The sequence below is a fragment of the Propithecus coquereli genome, unplaced genomic scaffold (assembly GCF_000956105.1).
Source record: "Propithecus coquereli isolate 6110/MARCELLA unplaced genomic scaffold, Pcoq_1.0 Scaffold212, whole genome shotgun sequence".
In the NCBI taxonomy this organism is placed as follows: Eukaryota; Metazoa; Chordata; class Mammalia; order Primates; family Indriidae; genus Propithecus; species Propithecus coquereli.
This window is the reverse complement of record NW_012146301.1, coordinates 1,684,481-1,706,206: the sequence shown is the minus strand read 5'-3', so window position 1 is coordinate 1,706,206 and position 21,726 is coordinate 1,684,481. Positions and strand designations below refer to the sequence as shown.

General features: G+C 38.6%; 1 protein-coding gene across 1 annotated transcript in view; it reads right to left on the bottom strand.

Moving 5' to 3' along the window:
- Positions 1-20,934, bottom strand: part of TM9SF2 (transmembrane 9 superfamily member 2) — a 60,875-nt gene extending 39,941 nt beyond the window's left edge. The window contains exons 1-3 of the mRNA XM_012644447.1: positions 20,533-20,934; positions 5,867-5,934; positions 4,069-4,162 (exon numbers count right to left, since the gene is read on the bottom strand). Of these exons, the coding sequence (XP_012499901.1) occupies positions 4,069-4,162; positions 5,867-5,934; positions 20,533-20,703 (333 nt within the window). The 5' untranslated portion in view covers positions 20,704-20,934. The remainder of the gene's footprint in view (positions 1-4,068; positions 4,163-5,866; positions 5,935-20,532) is intronic.
- Between the last annotated feature and the right edge of the window lie 792 nt (positions 20,935-21,726).

The following is a 21,726-nucleotide window of genomic DNA, read 5'->3' as shown; positions in this document are numbered from 1 at the left end:
CCTGAGGGATGCTGCCTCTCTGCATTTGTCCCCAGTGGTGGTTGTTTTCTTTCACAGGCCCTCACCATGGCAGATTCTTCTCCCTCATCCTGAAACTTCCAGCGTTGACTCTCATGTGATCAGACTACCCTGTCCCCTAGTCCTTGTTGCTGTCATCTACCAACCCCAGGTCACTGGGTCCCATCCCTTGAAACTACTAGCTCCTGTTCAATCCTGATTCTTGGTGACTGCCACATTACTGCCTCACACTCCTGGGCTCAAACGATCCTCTTGCCTCAGCCTCCCGAGTAGCTGGGACTACAGGTGTGTACCACCACACCCAGCTAATTTTCTTTTTCTATTTTTTGTAGAGACGGGGTCTTGCTCTTGCTCAGGCTGGTCTCAAACTCCTGAGCTCAAGTGATGCTCCTGTTTCGTCCTCCCAAAGTGCTAGGATTGCAGGTGTGAGCCACCGCGCCTGGCCCACAGCTGCCTTCTCAATGACCTCCACACTGAAGGCTAAACCCAAGCTCAATCCTCTGTCCTCACCTTACCTAACCTGTCGGTGACAGAGTAGCTAGTCCCTCCTCCCAGAAACACTTTCTTGTCTTGGCTCCAGGAACCACATTCTCTTATAATCTTTCTTTCTCACTACTGGCTCCTTCTCAGTCTCCTTTGCTAGATCCTCCTCATTCTCCTGACCTACAATACCGAGCGCCCTCTCAGACCTTGGAATTCTTGTCTTATCTATACCTCTCTCCCTTGGGGATCTCTTCAATTCCATGGCTTTAAATACCATCTATACACTGATAGTTCTCAAATATATACTGCATATCTCTAGCTGAAGCCCTCCTCCAAACTCCACATATATTAACTGTTTACTCAGTATCTCTGCTTGGATGCCTAATAGATACCACATAATTACCATGCCCAAAACCGACTCTCCCCCATTCCCCCAAGCCTGCTCTTCCCACAGACCTTCCCACTTAAGAAAACAGAAACTCCACACTCTACACCACATCCCTCAGCATATTTTTGGCTCCCTTTAAAATATAGCCAGATTTGGAGATCCTGAAAATTTCACAAGCCCCTCCTCTCTACCCCCATGGTCTAAGCCAACATCGGATCATATCTGATGACTACAAAAAGCCTCCTAACTGGTCTCCTGGCTTCTCTCTTTGCACTCCCATGGTCCATTCTCAGTATGGCAGTCAATGATCCTGGTAAAATCTAAGCCTACTCAAAACCCTCCAAAATATTAACCATCTTGCGCAGATGTAAAGGCCGAAGTCTTTACAGTGGCCTGAGTCACTCTAGGATGTGGTCCCATTACTTCTTTGCCCTTATTTCCTACCATTCTCTATCCTGCTCACCCGCTCGAACTGCACACCTCGGGATTTTGGCATTTGCTGCTCTCTTCACCTAGAATATCTCCCCCAGATATTCACATGGCTGGCTGCTTTACTTGCTTCAGGTCTTTTACTCAAGTATTACATCCTTAGGGAGATTTTTAAGTTTAAAATTTCAAATTCACCTTCTCAGTAAGCCTATTTAAAATTATAAATTCCCCAGCCACCCTCCCCAGATTTGTTTTCAATAGTTCTTTCATTAGCAACTTAACACACTATATATTATTTTGTCTCCTTCTCTCCATCAACATAGAAGATCCACAAGAGTAGAGATTTTTGTCTTGTTCACTGCTGTATCCCACCATAATGCTTGGCACAGGAAAAGTACTCAACTAATGTGCTAACCAAGTGAATGAATATGAGTGGTGAGACCTGAGATGAGGTTACATAATTCTACAAAATGTGGCTCCAGCTACATATAATACACGTCTCGCACTATTGTTTTCTTGACCTAAACAGAAGTCACAGATAAAAGATGGCAAAGTATATCGGGTTTTATTTTGTTGCTGGTTGTTACCACTGTTTTTATTGCAGATCTAAAACAAGATAAAAATCTTTGAAAATAAAGGATGTAAGCATCAACAGTTAAATTAAAAATATTGGCCAATACATTTATGGCTGGCTTGAAAAAAAATCTGATCTCTCAGCCCTATGTTTCTGTTTACCTATGCCTTGGCCTTAAAAAGTGCCTTGCTCTGTCCCTTTAAGCTTAGGTCTTAAAGAATTTGTTTTAGCACAAATCCTAATTCTAAAAAATTCTGTGAGACTCAGGGAAAGATGTGTTAGGTGCACATCTTTCTCCATTTTAAAGCATTCCTTCTGTCCTATTTTACCTCAACTCTTAGGACAAAGGATTAAATCTGAAAAGCACTGCATCCAAAAGAAGAGAACTCTGCATAAGCAAGGCACCGTCTTTACACATAAATAGAATGTACCTGAATGACATCATACTAAGGGAAGTAGTCTGCTTTTAAAATCTACTGCAAAAGGATAACACCTCTCTATGGGTTTGAATATTTTGCTGGCTTTCCCTCTTTACTGCTAGGGATTTCTGCTGTCCAAGTTCACTGACAGAGTTACTGATGTTCTTCCTGCCCATCATTTCTCAAGTCCAAGGCAAAAGTAAATAGAAAGATGGGGCTGAGAGACCACTGGAGTATTAAAGCTGATTGTAGAATTTAATAAGTATGCCCGAGAATCACCCATTGCTATAAAAAGCAGTAACTTCAAAGTAATCTTCCAAAATATCAAAACATGGAGATGTTCCACAACTGACAGGCTTGCCCTGCTCAGTGCTACTCATGTCCATACACTTTGAGTTCCTTCTTCCCAATGACTTCACCACATTAGGCCTTCAGATCTATTGTCCATGAAAAACTTTTAAAATTACTGGCACTTTTAGGGTAGAAAATTTCAGTGTAGACTATTTGAAGAGATATATTTATGGTTAAAGACTATAAACTTGTAGTGGATTAAGCTTGTACAATGTGTCTTTTCCAGCAGAGCTTTGTAGTGTAGGCCCATGTGCTAGAGGCAGTAAGAGGGCTGATGGGACGAACCTAGGCTTGGGGATTTGCTGGACAGATGCTCCACGTTAATAAAGTGCCAAGGGAGATAGGGGTGGTTAGTGGGAAAGTAGGGAAGGTGGCTAAACATGGGGTGTAGCCATGAGAGAAGGATGTGAAGCCAGGAGAGGCAGCTGTTAGACTGGGGAATAAAACCTGGGGTCAAGTTACAGCCACTGGAATGAGAGTTCTCATACAGACAAATGCCTGTAACAGACAGCTAAAGGAAAAATGCAAAGTGCAGAATAATATGTTAAAACATAAATAAGTAGATGTAATTTACTTATATAAGCTTATCGGTATATGAAAATTTTAAGGAAAGATTAACAAGAAACTGAAGTGGAACTGAGAGGAGAGACTTCATTTTATATTCTTCTGTACCATTTAACTTTTTTTATGGTGATACATTATCATAAACTTTAATTTTTCTAAAAGAGAAAGACCATTGATCTTTGTACAGTAGGAGGGCAGATATAAAATAGGGGACTGTGCAATGTGGAAGGATAATAGGCTGAAAAGATAATAGACTTAAAAGTTAAAATAATTCTGGAAGATGACAAAGTACATATATTGAAAAGAATACCTTATATTGTTCTTAGTTAGGTTTAACTGGTATCCTAAAAATGTATCAAAGATGTTCCAAATATACTTTCAATGATCAAAATAGAAAGGTTAGCTTCCAAAAAACCCAATGGGGGAGCCCAGGCAGTGTTATATTTGCTAACAGAGAAAGTCTACAGATAACTGCTCAAAAGGAGGGGGAAAGAGACACAGAGCCGCTGGGCCAACTTTTCACGTGTGGAGGCTGGGTTTCAGGTCCTTTAGTAGGGCAGAGGGTCTGAGCACAGCCCTTTAGGCCACCGTCTTACGATTTTATAACACTAGTTGTATGAATATTCATTAAGACAGATTTATCAATGACATATTATAAGAAGGAGAGGATCCTTTTAAACTGTGATTTCAAGAAATTATTCCTGGATGCAAAAGAGAAATGAATTCTTTGCTATGAAAGCTGAGTTATTTCAAGCTTTTCTAAAAAAAAAAAAAAAAAAACAAAAAGCCCACCAAACCAAAGCCTGTAACTAAATAATTTTTATATAACACTAAATACAAACCTTATATGGTGAAGGTTCAATTCTTTCCCCGAATAATACCTGACCAAGATTTTCAGATGGGCGTTTTCCTTCTGACGCTTGGCAAAAATCAAATCTGGGGGAAAAGTATTTAAGTTTTTAAACATAAAAGAAACAATGAAATATCAAATGCCTAGCCAATCTTGAGAGCAGATTAGGTACTCTTCATTCAAGCTGCTCTAATAGATGAATAAGAAATACATTCATACTCCAAGTCCTGTGTACCACATCTCCCGAAAACAAGATACCTGGAATTATGCCTTAGTTTGTTTTCTAAATACTTTTATTAAAATGTAAATTATAGAATTTTTATATTGACACATATTTTTCTTCATTTCAATGATAAAATTATTTACATCCTTATTCTTCAAGCTAATTTTGCATAGCTTATCACCTTTTGTTAGAACCTTCTAATCCAAATCTTTAATTAAAAATGACATTTCAAGACTATGTGTTAAGTTTAGCTGGGGTTCCACCTCATCTCAATACACTGGCCAACACATCCCAATATGTGAAGCATGGCTGAACAGACCCTCTGAGAACAGAGAGTTGTGGAGAAGCCATATCCAGTCACCTGTAAGATTCTCTCTGTGATAATTCTCTTGTATTACTATCTTTAATAAAGTTCTGTTTAAACAATTTCAGCTTTGCCACAGAACATTAAAGAGCAGTTCTGTGTTTACCCTAGAATGATATGGGGAATATCTGAGACGAGAATAGTAATGACAACAGATTAGTGAGATTCCCGAGGAAGGTGAATGAATCTCAGGTGATTGAAAAACTGGGGCTGCAAAGTCCCAAATGACCATTCTCCAGCTACTGGACATAATAGATCCACTGAGTTTTCCTAAGAATATCTATGAAGATTTAAATAGAGATGTTTGTTTATTTAAGAAAACAAAAACTGGAAAAAGTTTTTAAGTCTCCAAGAGCTATATAAATACGGTCCATCCATTGATTAATTTTTTACATTCTTCTTGGTCTTACTTTTTTGTGGATGCTTTTCTCCACAGCAAACACATATTTTCTTTTAAAACCCTTAAGTAGCAGAGGAATGAGAGGCCGACTAAAATTTAGGAACATTTTAGACCCAATATGGTATACAAATGAATAAAGGATATATTCGTGCTGCATTTTTCATAATAAAAAAACTGGAAATAATCAAATGTTGATAAGTAGGGAATCAGTGAAACAAATCATTACATGGAATCTCTACAATCACTACAATGGAAACAATAAACAGCTACTAAAAAGACTGGGGTAGCTGTGTACTGATATGAAAAGATGCCCACAATATATTCAGTGAGAAAAAAGATACAAATCAAATATAATAGGATACGCCTACTTCTGTTTAAAATAAAAATGTATAAGTGTGATTATACACATTAAAATATTCAGAGAAAAAATGTGGAGTAGGTATCAAAGTAGTTATTTTTGGGGACTGATTATGTGGGACAAAATTTTGTTTAAAAATGTGTGAGGTTATTTATGATTAAAATATTTTAAGAAAATAAAATGGCTTTTTGTCTAGTCAGACAAAAAAGGAAATCGACTGTTTCATTTGGTGCTTCTGCTGTATTATAAAGCAACATAAAATGAAGATCACATTTTAACACTACATCTTGGAAGTAAAGGGTACACCTTAAAAAATGTTTTCAGGCCCTATACATTTTTAAAATGCCTATAAATTTGTCCTAAATGTGAGAGAACAAATTCTAAATGTACAAAATTCTTATGAGTCACATAAAATTTTATCTAAAAACCAAGCCGAAAAACTTACGCTGTATATTCATAAGGAAGAACAGATTCCACTGAGTCAAGCCTGTTCACAAATAGTTCTATTTCAGCCTGAAAATAAGAAAACACAGAATTAGAATATAAACAACTGGACACAGAGACTTGAGTCATGCTTAGTATTGAAAAAGAATTTGACATGTTCGAAATATGAAATCTTGTAATATCCAACCTACTTTTAACAACTCTCTTATAAATCCATTCGCTGAGATTTATATGCATTTAAAATATATCAAAATAATTTTCAGAGTTGTAAATGTCTCCAATATTTTAAAAATGCCTTTTAAGTCCTAAATTTTCTAAAGACTTAAATATTTTAACTAAAAGCATTCATCACATCAATAGAGATGCCATTTTAAAAATCTGGTTTCCAAATTCACTATTTCACTCTGTAGTACAAAAATAATTTTTATTTTTAAGCATTCTCACAGCAGCCAAGAAATGCTAAGTTGGTTAGAAATTTGTAGATCAACTATGCTAGAAATATAATTCCATGTACCTGTATACTCTTACGCAGACAGGGGATGGACAATGACCACATTGTCTAACTTTGGAGGGCTGCTTTGATCAACTTGAGAATACTGAATATTGTTACAAGGTAGTAACAGTAAAGAATGACCAGATCAAGTTCAACAATGGGAAAGGGGGAGAAAAGCTGTATCAACTTGCTAGGAAATATAGGCTAACTTAAAGGTACACCTTCCTACTGAAGCTTCCAAAATTTCTCCCAGGTGTAGCTGAAGTGCCACAGGACCCAGGATCCTTACCCACTCTCTCAAAATGAGCTCACTGTTACTCATGACAGCATTCACTAGCTGAAGAAGCCAGCATGTCAATTGTGCCCTGAAGTACTTTTAGTGCTAATAAAAGAACCATTAAGAGCTATTCACCTGGGACAAGTATTTTTACAGTGTCAGACCCCTATGGCTGCCTTTGGACTTCGATGGACTTCGATCCTGAGGCTTCCTGGAATGGCATACAGCCATACTTGTTCTTTTGGTGTCACTTACTAGTGCTGTCAATAGTCCTCCACACTTGCTAACATCCCAAAAAACAAGATGAGATGTTTGGTGTACAATTAAAACAAACTCATAGCACACTGCCATTGGGAAAGCAGTGCAACATAGAAGGCAAGAGTATAGACTCTGGGGCCAGATCACCTGAGTTCAAATCCCAGTGCTATCATGTAATAATTGTGTGACTTTGGTCAAATTATTTAACATGTCACTTTCCTCATGGGTGCTTCAGTTTCCTTATCTGTAAAATGGGGATAATAGTATTTATCTCATAGGGATATGAAGATTAAATGAGTTAACATTTATTTATAAAGTACTTCAAACAGTATCTGACACATGAAATACTATGTATTTGTTAAAATGTAACCAAATAAATTTAATAATATTCAGAACAGGATATTCAATGGTACTGAAAACAGTATTATATGCAACCACTATTCAAGTAAAATGTTAACTCAATGGCAACCCTGCCTCTGACACAAACAAATTTAACTGTGTCTCCTTGCATAAAATAGTGAAGACTATATCACTGGTCGTTTTAGCTAAAAAGATAATGGGACATGACACTGCAGCATTACAACATATTTGAATAATTAGTGCCAACATATATAACTGCTGTGAAGGCAAAATTCCCACTTGATGGCTTACTCTGCTAAAATTCACTAATTAGAAGGAGTCAACATTGCTATGAAGACACATCAGAATTCAAACAATCTACTTAAAATATCTTAATGAAAACTGAAAGTCCCCTAAAAAGCAAATCCAGTTCACATCTCTAGATTTCTTTCTAGGAAGGAATGTAGCAATTACATTCTACACAACTAAGTTTTGAGTTTCAAAATCTGTACTGTCACATTGTCATCACATAAGCTAAGTCCCTCTGGCTACAATTAAGCATATTCCTCACTCTCAACTTTGTTCAGCACAAAGTGATTAAGAATCAGGCTGAAGCTAGGCTGCCTGGGCTTAAGTCCTGACTCTGACGTTTACTAGCTGTATGATAATGGACAAGTTTTATCGCTTCCCTGTGCCTCAGCTTTCTCATCTATATAATGGATATAATAACAATATCTGCCTTAAGAGGTTTTGGGGAAGATTCAAGAGCAGTGCCTGGCATAACGTATCGTCAGTGTTTACTATTATGTAGCAATGTCCAACAGAACTTTAAGCAATGATGGAAATGTTCTTTATCTACACTGTCAAATATGGTAGCCACTAGCTACATGAGGCTACTGGGCACTTAGAATGTGGTTAGTGTGGCTGAAGAACTGAATTTTTAATTTAATTTCATTTCATTTTAATTAAATTTAGTCACAGGAGGTTAATGACTTCTGTATTACCACAGCAATAGAAAGAACAGCAACAGAACAAAGAGCAAGCTGCTTAGCACCATTTATAGTCATGCTTCAATAACAGGGATATATTCTGAGAAATGCATTGTTAGGTGAGTTTGTCACTAAGTGAACATCATAGAGGGAATTTACACAAATCTACATGGTACAGACTACTACACATCTAGGCTATATGGTATAGCCCGTTGCTCCTGGGCTATAAACCTGTACAGCATATGACTGAACTGTAACACAGTGGTTAAGTATTGTGTATCTGAACATATCTAAACATTGAAAAGGTACAGTAAAAATACGCTATGAAAGATAAAAAATGGTATACCTGCACAGAGCACTTATCATGAATGGAGCTTGTAGGACAGGAAGTTGCTATGGGTGGGTCAGTGAGTGACTGGTGAGTGAATGTGAAGGCCTAGGGCATTACTGTAAACCACTGCAGACTTTATAAATACTGTACACTTAGGCTACATTTATAAAAAAATAAGGTAATTGCCCTATGATGTTATGATGGCTATGATGTCACTAGGTGATATAAATTTTCTTTCAGCTCCATTATAACCTTATGGGAACACTACTCTATGGTTGATGTAAATATCATTATGCAGCACATGTCTCTATGTATAATCTCTTCATATATCTAACATTTTTACTCTAGTCACTACAATCTTTTCTTTTCCTGGAAAAACAAGTCTAATTTTATTAGTCTACCCCAGGGGTTGGTAAACTTTTTCTGTGAAGGGCCAGAATAAATATTTTAGGCTTTGCAGGATATTCAGTCTCTTCTGCTATAGTGTGAAAGCAGCCATAGACAATAAGTAAATGAATGAGTGTGGCTGTAGTCCAATAAAACTTTATTTATGGACACTGAAATTTTATTTTCATGTAATTTTCGCTCATCACTAAATATTATTCTTGATTTTTTTTCCCCAACCACTTAACAGTGTAAAAATAATTCTTAGCTCAAGAGCTCTACAAAAACAGGCAGTGAGCTGTACTGGACTCCTAGTCAGTCCATCCTTGAGCACTGTTTTCTAGGTATTTTTAAAAGTCATTTAAATTCAAGTCTCAGAGGGCCCAACACAAGGTACAAGGTTTAAGAGTCTGAGGCTGTGTGAAAATTTTAGGACACTGTTCAAGGGCATATAAATTTAGGGTAGAAGTTTCTTTCATTTCTACCCAATTGATGAGGCAAGAGTTTCTGCTTAGTTTATGATGTCCTCCCTGAAGTTTCATGGTACATCTTTTGGCTCTAGAACTCGAAGATCAAGTGCAAACCCTATTCTCATTTTCTGCCTTCTCTCATATCTCCTGTGAGTCTTAATCTTTTGAACTGCCCATCTCCTGGATCATGCCAGCTGCTTTTCCCAGGGCCTTGCCCTATTCTCATTTCTTTCTTAAAAGGTATGTCATTAAGAATGGTGGCAGAATTCAAGGCTTAGACGTCTAAGTTTCATGTAAGTATAAAATGATATTGTTGCTTTTCACCAGCCTTTCTATTCATAAGCATAAATTCTTCAAGGACACTCTTCACCTCTTTCCTATGTTCTATAACTGATAGCTTAGAGCTCATCATCTCAAAAATATATTAATTGTTTCTCCTCAAATATATTTTCTTAATTTATCCATGAGCAAGAGAGCTTCTGAAAATATATTCCCGTAAGTTTTACATTGTGTTACATACAGAGATTAATACTGCTGGCAAATTAAAACATTTTGTGTGCATTCTCTTTGCTAAATTTAAAACCCAAATTAGCTTCAAACACCATTCCTGGAAATCTTCACTGTTACCACTCCCCATGGCTTTATCCCCACCCCACTCAGCCTTAAGCTGATCCACACCACTTCCTTTAAATTCCAGTTTAGCCTTTTTAAAAAACAATCTTGTCAAAACCTTAGAAATCAAATTCACTGGCTCTCTCTAAAGGTCCAGTAAGTCTTTGACTAACTCTAGAAGCCAGGAATACTTCTCTTCCAGAAACCATGTTAGTCTTCTGTTTATATAACCTAGTGTCATTTAAACCAATTTTTACCATAGTTATTCTATTTTAGTCTATGGCCCAATGGGGGTTTTCACACCCTTTCCTTCCCAATTTTCTTATTTGCACTTTATTAGTTTTTATCCATCTTACATTTGGCATTTCATCTAATATCAAATCCCCATTAAATTTACCTTATCTGTCAACTTTTCCTGATCTGGTCAAGCAGCTTTGAATTCTCCTCCTAATAATAAAGTTGTTAACAATGCCACTTAACAGGCATATGTTTTAGCCTTGCTTTGTAGTTTATAAGGATGTCTACAATTATCAAGGGCTGTCAACAAATTTTTCCAAAATAGCAAAATCCAAAAAAACACTACTACTCACAAATCTTTCACCTAAACACAAAGTTAATTTTAACAGATAGCACATAAATAGGGAACATGACTTCAGTTTGGAGACAGGATAGCATCAGACTGCTGGGTTCATTTCAAATCCTAGGTCTACTCTCAATAAATCTGTGCTCTTGGGCAAGTAATAATTTTGAATGTGAAGACCGAATGAGGTAATAATACGAAACACTGCATGCTGAAGCTGATCCGTAATAGGCACACAATAACTACAAGTTAAATGAATAAGCATAGCTGTTATAATCTATTATCTTAAAGAAACTGGACATTCCTGAATCTGAATAAAGGTTTATTAGTATAAGGATAACCTTGAGGGCTTCTGTGAGAGATCCTTCCACTCCCCTCCAATCAAAGTAGTACAAGTATACCAGTGTTTTCAAAGGTCACTAAGCCAGTAATATAAGACAGTAAGCCTTCTGAGCCACTGTTTATACTTCGCCATTATTCTCATCTTGGCTACTAGTCTAAGGAAGGGGAAGGTAGCAATTACCAAGCACGATTCTCCTAAGAGCCTTATGGGTCAGGGATTACTCACTCCACCATAAGACAAGGAAACAAGTTAAAAAACTGGACTGCGGAAACAAAAAAAGTGAGTAAACTCTACTGTTGCTACCATAGCTTTTGATTTTTGCTGCTTTCCTTCCTCCTTGTCTCTTCTGACACTTTTATAGGAAGGTTAGTCTATCACAGATAACATTATTATGGACCTATTTCTGTTGTGCAGTGCAGTAATCAAACACACCCTGGGTACTCAGTTCATTGTGGCTATTTTTATAGCACTTTCATTCATTCTTCCTTTTTTAAACTGTGAGAATCTAAAAATTTGAGAATTATCGCCTACTTAAAACATGCTAATGAATGTAAATTAAAGACACCTTTAACGTGGAATAGAGCCATTTACAGTATATTTGTAAACATGCTACATTTGCAGTAACTCTAAATATTGACCCTTGCTGAAAGATAAGGAAATTTCAAAAGTATTATAAGAATGAGATCCTCCCAATATGGCAGTAGAGCAAATGTTAAAAACTGGAAGAAAGGAAATGAGACTGTTGGAGAATTTATGTAGTTTAATAAAGGACTTCAAGCTGAACCATGTGAAAGCATGCCACAGGCATCATGACACCCATCCCTAAAACACATAAATACACACACAGATACAACAAATATGGAAAAATGTAAACAACTGTTGACTCCAGGGGGTCTAGGTGAGTAAATAGTAATCAATGCACTATTATTTCAACTTTTTTGATTTTGAAAATTGCCACGAGTTGGAAAAAGGTCTTTAAAGTTGAAAGTAGACCTAAGTCATACTGTGAAACAACAGAAGCCAAATGAAAAAAATAAGGAATAAAGATAAAAAAGTAAAATTTAGGCTGAAAAGATATTCAGAAGTAGGAATGAAGACCTCAGAAGAAGTCAGTTTATTGAACAGGGCAAAACAGTAAAATGTACAATAAATGTGAAACCTGAAGAACATTCACAAGAACAAATCCTGAAGACCATGAGAAATTCATTCAGCCAACACATATATTTAATACCCACGATGTCTAGTATAGGACATTGTGGCTGATAAAGCAACACAAATTCATGAACACTTAGCCTTCAAAGAATTATAATTGAGGTCAGGCGCGGTTGGTGGCTCGCGCCTGTAATCCTAGCACCTTGGGAGGCTGAGGTGGGAGGATTGCTTGAGCTGGAGAGTTCAAAACCAGCCTGAGCAAGAGTGTGACTCCATCTCTACAAAAAATAGAAAAATTAGCCAGGCATAGTGGCACTTGCCTATAGTCCCTGCTGCTCAGGAGGCTGAGGCAGGAAGATTGCTTCAGCCCAGGAGTTCAAGGCTGCAGTGAGCTATGATCACACCACTGCACTCTAGCCTGGGTAACAGAGCAAGACTCTGTTTAAAAAAAAAAAAAAAAAAAAAAGAATTTATAATTGAGTTGGAGAGATTCAAGAATGTAGAAGAAAAAAGTGACAGAACTATTTGTACATTCTTGGAGTAGCTACTGAATCTCTATGGGATTTAGTTTTCTCGTAAGTAAAACAGCATGTCCTATAAGAGGGCAATATTTGATTTATTTAAGGTCATTTTCTACTCTAAACATCTTCTTTATTCTCCATCCAAAAGTTAATCAAGTCCCTCTCCTTCTGGAAATTTGTCTTAAATAGAGATAGTCAACTCTAAATTATCATTGACGTGACTAGAAGAGCCTTAAAGATCACTTACTTCAGATTCCTACTTTCAAATTGCTCCTACCTAGGTTAGTACAAACATGAAAAGTTTTGAAAACATTAAGCATTTTAAAGAAGTTACAGAATCCTTAATCACTCAGACAAAGCAAAACTGACTATAATCTTGCACTAAGAAATTTTTCATAGCGTAAAATAAAAATAAAATCCTAAGCCCCTCAACTGACTGAATGGATCCCATCTGGGCCAAGGGGACCCCAGAGAAACATTAAAAACCAAGTTCCTGGCTGTGATGGGATGTCAGACACACCTCATTATATCTCCACCCTTTTGCGGTCTAGACACAACTGACCAGGATTAGTGTTAAAACAGGGATCATAAGACTGGCAGAATAGACTCTTTATGGCAGTAAGATACCAAATTATAAACAAGATCTAAGGCCGTGCCAGGCAAGAGTTAAGTCACGTACCCCTACAATTAAAGAATAAACTATGTTCTAACTGCCACAAGGATTTTTTTTTCTTTAGCAGCCAAACAAGCACTGGCCTCGAGATAAGCAATATTAAAAGAATTGCAGTTCACCACCAAAAGCTGACTAACCGACTCCCCGTTTCACAAGCCACAAATACAGCTTTGACTGATTTCAATCAAAGAGACTGATTTCAATCACTTTCTTCTGACAAGGTGACCACCGACCATGTGCTGGTTCTGGCCAGTTTACAGAGGCTGAGCACTTCAGTGCCTTTGGATCCCTGCTCTACCTTTTGATGTATGGAGCCTAACTGTAATACATTTAAAGGTTAAGTGTCCACTCCAAGGTGAACATAGCATGCATGTAACATGCATGTTTATTCAATATGCGTGCAGCAGGAACCCCTTCGGGAATATTCATAGCTCCTCCTGTAACCTGTTGATTATGTGTACTTAGTCAAACTGGCTGAGCTTCAATTTCTGTCTAAGCCCTCCCTCCCTCCAAGTGCCAGTTGCTGGCCTTCGCTGCTGAGGCTATGCTTCCTAGCAGGTGAGAATGAATGGCCACCTTGCAGGCTGTAATGCTTCATAAGAAACAGTTTCCTTTCCAAATTTATAGATCTTGTGACTTTTAAGTTAACAATGGAAATGGTTTTATTTAACTAGAGTTCTATGGTCTCCCTTCTAAATCCTTCTCCCAAATGTGTAATTTTATTTCTAATCCAAATGTGCCTGATCCCAGCTGTGGTCCCAACTATAGTCTATTTTACTGCTTTAAGGCACACGGGCCATGCCACAGAACTACATTTTCCCCCATTTCCCAGGTCCTTTGTTTCTGCTTTTATTCCACCTTATCTAGCTGCCATCACATCTGTCCCACCCTACACCTGCAACTGGATTTCCAAGGGAGAAAGAGCTCCATGAAGAAGCGCGAGTGTGCAGGATCAAGGCAAATGACAAGTAACAAAACAGTCTGAGATACAGAAGCACAGCCATAAAAAGGGAAAGCCATGGAAGCTCCAACTGCTTAATGTTAGAGAAGTCCACAGTGGGAAAATTCTGAAGAGGGGAAATCTTAACTTAGACACAATAAAATGTCCCAACAAGAATGCTGGGACTCACAAACGGATGTTCATGAGCTGAGTTATCTGATAGACAATGCCCAAAAGTTGATCTCCTAGGTAACCAGAGTTCTTTCCCCACAGCCCTGAAAAATAAAATTTCAATTTTAGACTGTATCAAAGAAAGGAATACACATAAAACTACTTAAAAATTAATTACATAGATACAGAATCTTTTGTTGATCACTGCATTAACTGTGGAAGTCCAGGGTTATATACAGTCAGAGTTCTCCAGGGGGAAGGCAGAGAAGTAGAAGAAGGGTGCTCAGAGTAGAAGACACAGCAGCACCCCAATGTGCTGAAGAGCCCAGGCTTTGGAATCAGACAGTTGGTTTGTTTGCATCCTGGCTTCACTACTTACTAGCTATGTATGCTTGAGACAGTTACTAAATCTTACTGAGCTTCCATTTCCCCATCTAAAAGTCACATGGTTATTATGAAGTTTAGCTAAGGTACTATATACCTGCCACACAAACAAAACAAACAAATTGTAGTTTTTATCATTACTATTAGTAAAGGATAAGAAGTAGGTTTGAAAGGCAAGAATAAGAGAAAAAAAATCACAAATTTCCTCCAAATACTTTATTCTAACAGCAACAGAGAATGACCTTGTTTAGCACATATAAAATGGCTATAATTAATTACAAAACTTGAGAGATCATGGTGAAGAAAACTGCAGGAAAGAATAGGGAAGCAGAAGTTTGGGGAACTGGGTTCTAAAGCTGGCAGAGCATAAACCAGTCTCTGCAGCACTTATGTGTGTCTGTGCTGAGGGTATGAGGTGTGGAGCATGTCTGTGATTTTTGTTTCAGATGTTCAACTGGACACCTTTGGAAGGGGCTTCCTTTTGTGAGGGGCCAAAGGCAGGACACTATTTGATTTATATTGATTTTTCTTGCTTTCCTGATTCTAGCTCTCGGATCCACTATAACGAGAAATAACAGAGGGCCGGGCACAGTGGCTCACGCCTATAATCCCAGCACTCTGGGAGGCCGAGGCGGGAGGATCGTTTGAGCTCAGGAGTTCGAGACCAACCTGAGTAAGAGCGAGACCCTGTCTCTACTAAAAAAATAGAAATTATCTGGACAACTAAAAAAAAAATATATATATATATAAAAATTAGCCAGGCATGGTGGCGCATGCCTGTAGTCCCAGCTTCTCGGGAAGCTGAGGCAGAAGGATTGCTTGAGCCCAGGAGTTTGAGGTTGCAGTGAGCTATGATGACGCCACTGCACTCTAGCCTGGGCAACAGAGTGAGACTCTGTCTCAAAAAAAAAAAAAAGAAAAAAGAAAGAAATAACACAGGTTTTAAATAATTTTAATCAAAAGACAAACTTTCTCAGTTTCACATACTTTTTCACAGGAAGAAAGAACAACTGCTGGAACATGCATTTATCACAGTCAAAGTGATTGTTTCTAATGCCAGATTTTAGATTTGAAACAGTATCAGTAACACCCACACACTAATTCCCAAACACTATAAGAATGAATGCTCTTATTCCAAAGAAAATTATGAGAAAGTGAAACTAAATATCAATAGTCATCACTTACACCAATAAGTACATATAAATTATATTTTTTCTTTAAATACTTCAAAATCTTCAAACTACTTCTATGTTAAATTAAAACAGGTATATACACATTCATTCTGTGACTGTTCAGAGCAATATTCAGGGTTATTTTCTTAAATCTGACTCATTCCATATTTATAGGCAACTGCTCCCAAAATAACAAACACAATTTATAAAAAGCTTCTAAAAATAACTACTGAATAAGGAAAGTTAAGAGTATAACTCTAAGTTTCCCTTTTGTGAAAAAGTTGTTAAAACTAATTCATTTACACATTCTTTTTTTTAACCACTAGGGGGTTTGGTCATTTTTCCACACAGCACAAGAAAGAAAATCTTAATCGCTCATCTAAGAACCTGATCTATACATCAAATGGCAAAAAAGTGGCAGATGCTTTGGAGAGTTAATACTACTTTTAGTCCTTAGATCTGAATTCATGTTGACAAGCCAATAATTACTTGAAAGTTAAAAGCAGCAGAGGTGAACTGCTTACTAATCCTCAACTCTTAGCCATCAGAATGTCACTCAGCACACTTATGACTTGATCTAAAGCAGCGGTCCCAACCTTTTTGGCACCAGGAACTGGTTTCATGGAAGACAATTTTTCCACAGACATTGGGCTGGGATGGTTTCGGGATGAATCAAGCACATTACATTTATTGTGCAGTCAAACCTCTCTGCTAAGGATAATCTGTATTTGCAGCCGTTCCCCAGTGCTAGCATCACCACCTCAGCTCCACCTCAGATCATCAGGCACTAGATTCTCATAAGGAGTGCACAACCTAGAACTCTCATGTGTGCAGTTTACAGCAGGGTTCACACTCCTGTGAGAATCTAATGCCACTGCTGATCTGACAGGAGGCGGAGCTTATGTGGTGATGTGAGTGATGGGGAGTCGCTGTAAATACAGATGAAGCTTCGCTTGCTCACCTCCTGCTGTGCGGCCCAGTTCCTACCAGGCCACAGATTGGCACCGGTCTGTGGCCCAGGGGCTGGCGACCACAGATCTAAAGCTAAACTGCATGTAGCAGCTAACTGAAATAGTTAAAATTTTGACAAACTAAATTAAAACTGCACATTTTACCCAGGAAGATCTATCCACTTATGAGCAGGGCTTTATTCTACTTATTGCAGACATCCCTTGATTTTAAGAAAGTAAAGCAGATTCTACAGGAAAGGAATATCATAGCTCAATCCTTTATTACTATGGTTTTAAAACCTAACAAAACAAGCCCAATAAAAAGACACAGAAACCTCAATAACAATAAAAAGTAACGCATTCAAAAATGCTTTACATACCATCACATAACTATTAAATCATAATTAAAATACTGTAGAGACACAAGGAATCGTTTCACTAAGGGCACTGTAAATCAAACCTCTTTCTTGGAAGAAATCTGGCAACACTAAATAGAACTATAATACTGCTTCTTGTCTTTGACCTAGTAGTTTTATATTTGGGAATATGCAAATTCCTGTGAAATACATTCTAGAAAAGCTACTCATAATAGAGAAAAATTGGGCCCAATCTAAATACTCTACAAGAAAGAAATGTTTACACAAACCATAGGTACCATAGTAACAGAATCAAATACTATATAGTCTATAAAAAGCAGTAAGAATGTACACTATGTAGGTATTCAGATGTATGCACATGTAATGATAGTAAGCCAAAAAAAAGAAGTAAGCCACAGAAACACGGTCACAGTATTTATGAAGGCTAATATCATATATCAGAAGTTAGAGCAATATAAATAGAATTTTTTGTTCACTGAACTGTTTCTCTGCCAGTAAGTTAAACATAAAATACTTTTAAAGGGAGAAAATGACCAAAGTGTCAGGGTTCTACTGATTCTCTCTCAATATACATACTGAGCTAAATGAAGGACATGAACTTTATATTACACGGAAAGACTATACTACGTAAGGCAGGGTGTGGGGGCTCACGCCTGTAATCCTGGTACTATGAGAGGCCGAGGTGAGAGGATCGCTTGAGGTCAGGAGTTACAGACCAGATTGAGCAAGACTGAGACCCCATCTCTACTAAAAATAGAAAAAATTAGCTGGGCATGGTGGTATGCGCTGGTAGTCCCAGCTACTCAGGAGGCTGAGGCAGGAGAATCACTGGAGCCCAGGAGTTTGAGATTGCTGTGAGCTAGGCTGATGCCATGGCACTCTAACCAGGGCCACAGAGTGAGAGTGTGACTCAAAAAAAAAAAAAAAAAAAAAAAGACTATACTACGTAAATTATACTTATGTTGAAGATACATCTGTTTCATCTTTATATTACACAACACTGATAAATATCGTACTTTTCCCCTAATGCGAAATATCTTTCAAGGGGAATATATAACAAGCAAAAATGATTATCCCTATTTTACAGATGGAAAAACTGAAGGAAACTATCCATGACCTGCCCAATTCATCCATCTCTGGATTCACTATCCTACCAGGATCTTTTGGAAATATTTCCATTTTACAACTCTCATTTCTAATTTTTAAAAGAAATCCCCTCCATTTTTCTGAATAATGTATACAAGACTGTCCTCTTTAACAAATATGGAATAGATGAGAATAAATTATTGCTAATATGCTGATTGAAATAATAAAAACTTAAGTTGTTTACTGTTATTCACAGCATTTCCTTTGAAAAGCAAAGAGAATATTAGAGTTTAATTCAAATTCTCTACACCAGTTAGCCAAATTGTACAAGAAAGTGTTGAAAGTACATGCTCCTGCTCTTCGAAGAGTTGTTTCCATTGACCAAGATGTGAGAGTAGCTGGCAACAAAGATGAAAATCCAAACATTTCAGAAAAATGATCTGCCTTGACTGTTTTATCCCCATACCTATGAAAATTAAAAATCCAAAAGGCCCCCCAAGATTAACTAGAAAATAACTAAAACATAGCTACTGGAAGGACATGTTGAGAAAAAAATCTAATTGGCAGATCACCTGTAAATTTCACTCATATTCATTTTCTGAAGTCCATATCAAATGTCACTTCCTCTCTGTAGCATTCCCTGAAGACTCCAATCCACAGATATTTCCTCATTTGTGTTTTAGAGCTCTTTGGACATACATTTTATATAATATATCAGATTTTGATAATCTATTCATAAGCTTGTCCCTTCTGGAGGACAAAGAATGTATTTTTCATCTTTGAGGCACTAAGAATACAATACACAATTGCTGTTTAAAGATCAAATACTAAGTTTTAAAGGCTGGTCACTAAATATTTACTGGAAAAATCAGTGTACTTGCAAGACTAGCTCTCCCTTCCCCTTGGAAGCACTATATTCTTTCATTCAGAACCTTCAAAAAGGAGTGAAAGCTGCTTGCACCGCAAAGTAGGAGAGTTAAGTACTGAAGTGCTGTTGACTTGATTAAACCTTAAAGATCCTTAGATACAATTTTTGAACAGATACATCCACACGTCATTCAGGGCAGCTGACAAACCTAAACAGAAACTGCAAAATATTATGAAAAATTTAACAACTTCTCTAATGTCCTAAAATAACCTCAAAATTCACAGCTACAGTAAAGCTAGTAGTAATAAACACTAGCTTTAAAAAAAAACCTTAGTAAGGTAAACTACAGATTGTAAAAGTTTGTTGAACAATTATTTGAATTGTTAAAATTACTAACGGTTTCAAAGAGATCTGCATCCCCCAAATGGTAAGTTTTAAGTAAACTTAACAAAATAATTGAGTATGAATATTGTTAAGCCCTACACTGAATGACCTAAAAGCAGGTTACTTCACTTATTCCTTTTACTAGCAGTTAAACTGAAAACCTTGAGTATGAATGATGGAAGAGATCAAAGTTTTCAAGACTTGCCCACTTTCTCCTACCGTTTGCTCCCTTCAAGTGTTTAAAACAATCTTAGAGAAACTGAATAGCGGGATCTTGTATATTTTTAGTACATAAAAAATGTTTTTTACACTTAAAAGTCATAAATTAAGCATCTCAACCACTACAGCAACTCTTTATTAGCATAGTTTATGCGACTCTGGGGGTTATATTCCACAAATAAGGAACCAATTACTAACCATGAAATTAGATATCAAAGTCCTAGAAAGAACAAGCGCTCATAACCAACCTGCAGTTCCAGCAAAATGCAATAAAACAGGAAGCAATATAGTTAAAAGCTACTGTAAGCTGTAACTACGCTGAGAGTTGCTCACAAGCAGGGACCTGGGCGCCCACTTCCTTAGAGTGCGTGATACAGGGCTGTGAACGAACATTAATTCACCCGTGTAACGCTCAGCGACCTGCATACATCCAACTCCAAGGGCGCTCCACACATGATCCCTGTTCCAGGAATACTGAGTACAGCTGCTCGTGCTACTCGGCCCGCAAGACGGGAGGCCAGTCTGGGGCCCACTGAGTCCTCCGGAATCTATCCCAGACGCTTGAGGGGAAACTCGACCCCACCTACTGCTACGCCCCCTTCCCCTCGCTCCGACCCGGGGACCCCAGCTTCCCCCGACAGGGGCGACTTCCCCTTCAGACAGTGCACCGGGGGGCCCGCCAGGCCTCACCCACCTTGCACTCGTCGCTCTTTTTTTCTTCGTCGCAGAAGTTGACGGGAGCCAGGCCGGGCAGGTAGAAAGCGCCGCCCCGGCGCGGGCCAGGGGCCGCCCCCAGCAAGAGTAGCGACAGCAGCAACGGCCGCTGCCACCGAAGTGGAGACGACGCCGGCAACCTCGCGCTCATGACGGCTGTTTCAGGAAAAGGGCTACCGAGCCTAGGGGGTGAAGAGGGAAGGCGGGACAGGGAGGCTCGGAGACGACGACAAGGCCGCCGGAGATGAGGGAGGCCGGCCCCGCAACGGCTAGTTCCGGTTACGCTAGGAGACACCGCCAGTCCCGCAACAGAAACCGAACCAGACCGCGACAGAGCATGCGCGACGCTGTCTGCACATGCTCAGTGAGAGCGGCCGCGGGCGCCCCAAGGAGTTTCCGGGAGGGAGCGCTGGGGAAATCCACTTTCCGGGTTTTTGGCGCGCGGGCTGGGGTGATTGTTGGGAAGGCTGGTCCCCGCTCACGTTCCGCTTCCAAATTCCAATCCAGAGCCCTTTCGGGCGCCGTGGAGGGTTGCGCTTACCAGGCGCTCCCGTTTGCTTCTGTGTCTTACTAATTTTTGATGAACATATTACGGTTTCCTTGCCACCCTGCCAGTCGCCCGCCAAACCCTATTACAGAGCTGGTGCCCCAGAAAGCACTTGCTGATGGAGGCGGAATTGGTGACGGGAGGAAAAGTTTGGGAGACGCCTAGTTGGGAGCATAAGTAAAAAAAAATGAGGAGGAACTAGCCATAAATTCTCAAATAGCTCTTCCAAGGCATATGCACAGTTTCCAAGCATTGCATGCGGTGGTGCATTGTTGCGTTGGGCAGTGATTGTGTACCCTGAAGACCTCTTTAAACGAGTGGCAATGGCAATGAGGCGGGGAGAAAAATGGGAGTAGGTGAATAGCAGGTGGTGTTGACATTTCTGTGCAAAGGAAGACACGGGCTCAGTAAAGAAAGTTCTGGTGAAGTGGATTAGTATGGTATGATTATCCTTGAGCAACTTCCTGTCACTTTTCCCATTGATAATGTGATGTGGTGTGCACATTTGTGTGTGTGTTGCATTTTCTGAGTATTTTTCAAGGAGAAACTTTTTAGTGACATGAAAAAGTCAATTCTACTGAGCTTTACACTTCAATCGAATTCTTAGGTAGATTGCATCATTTTAAG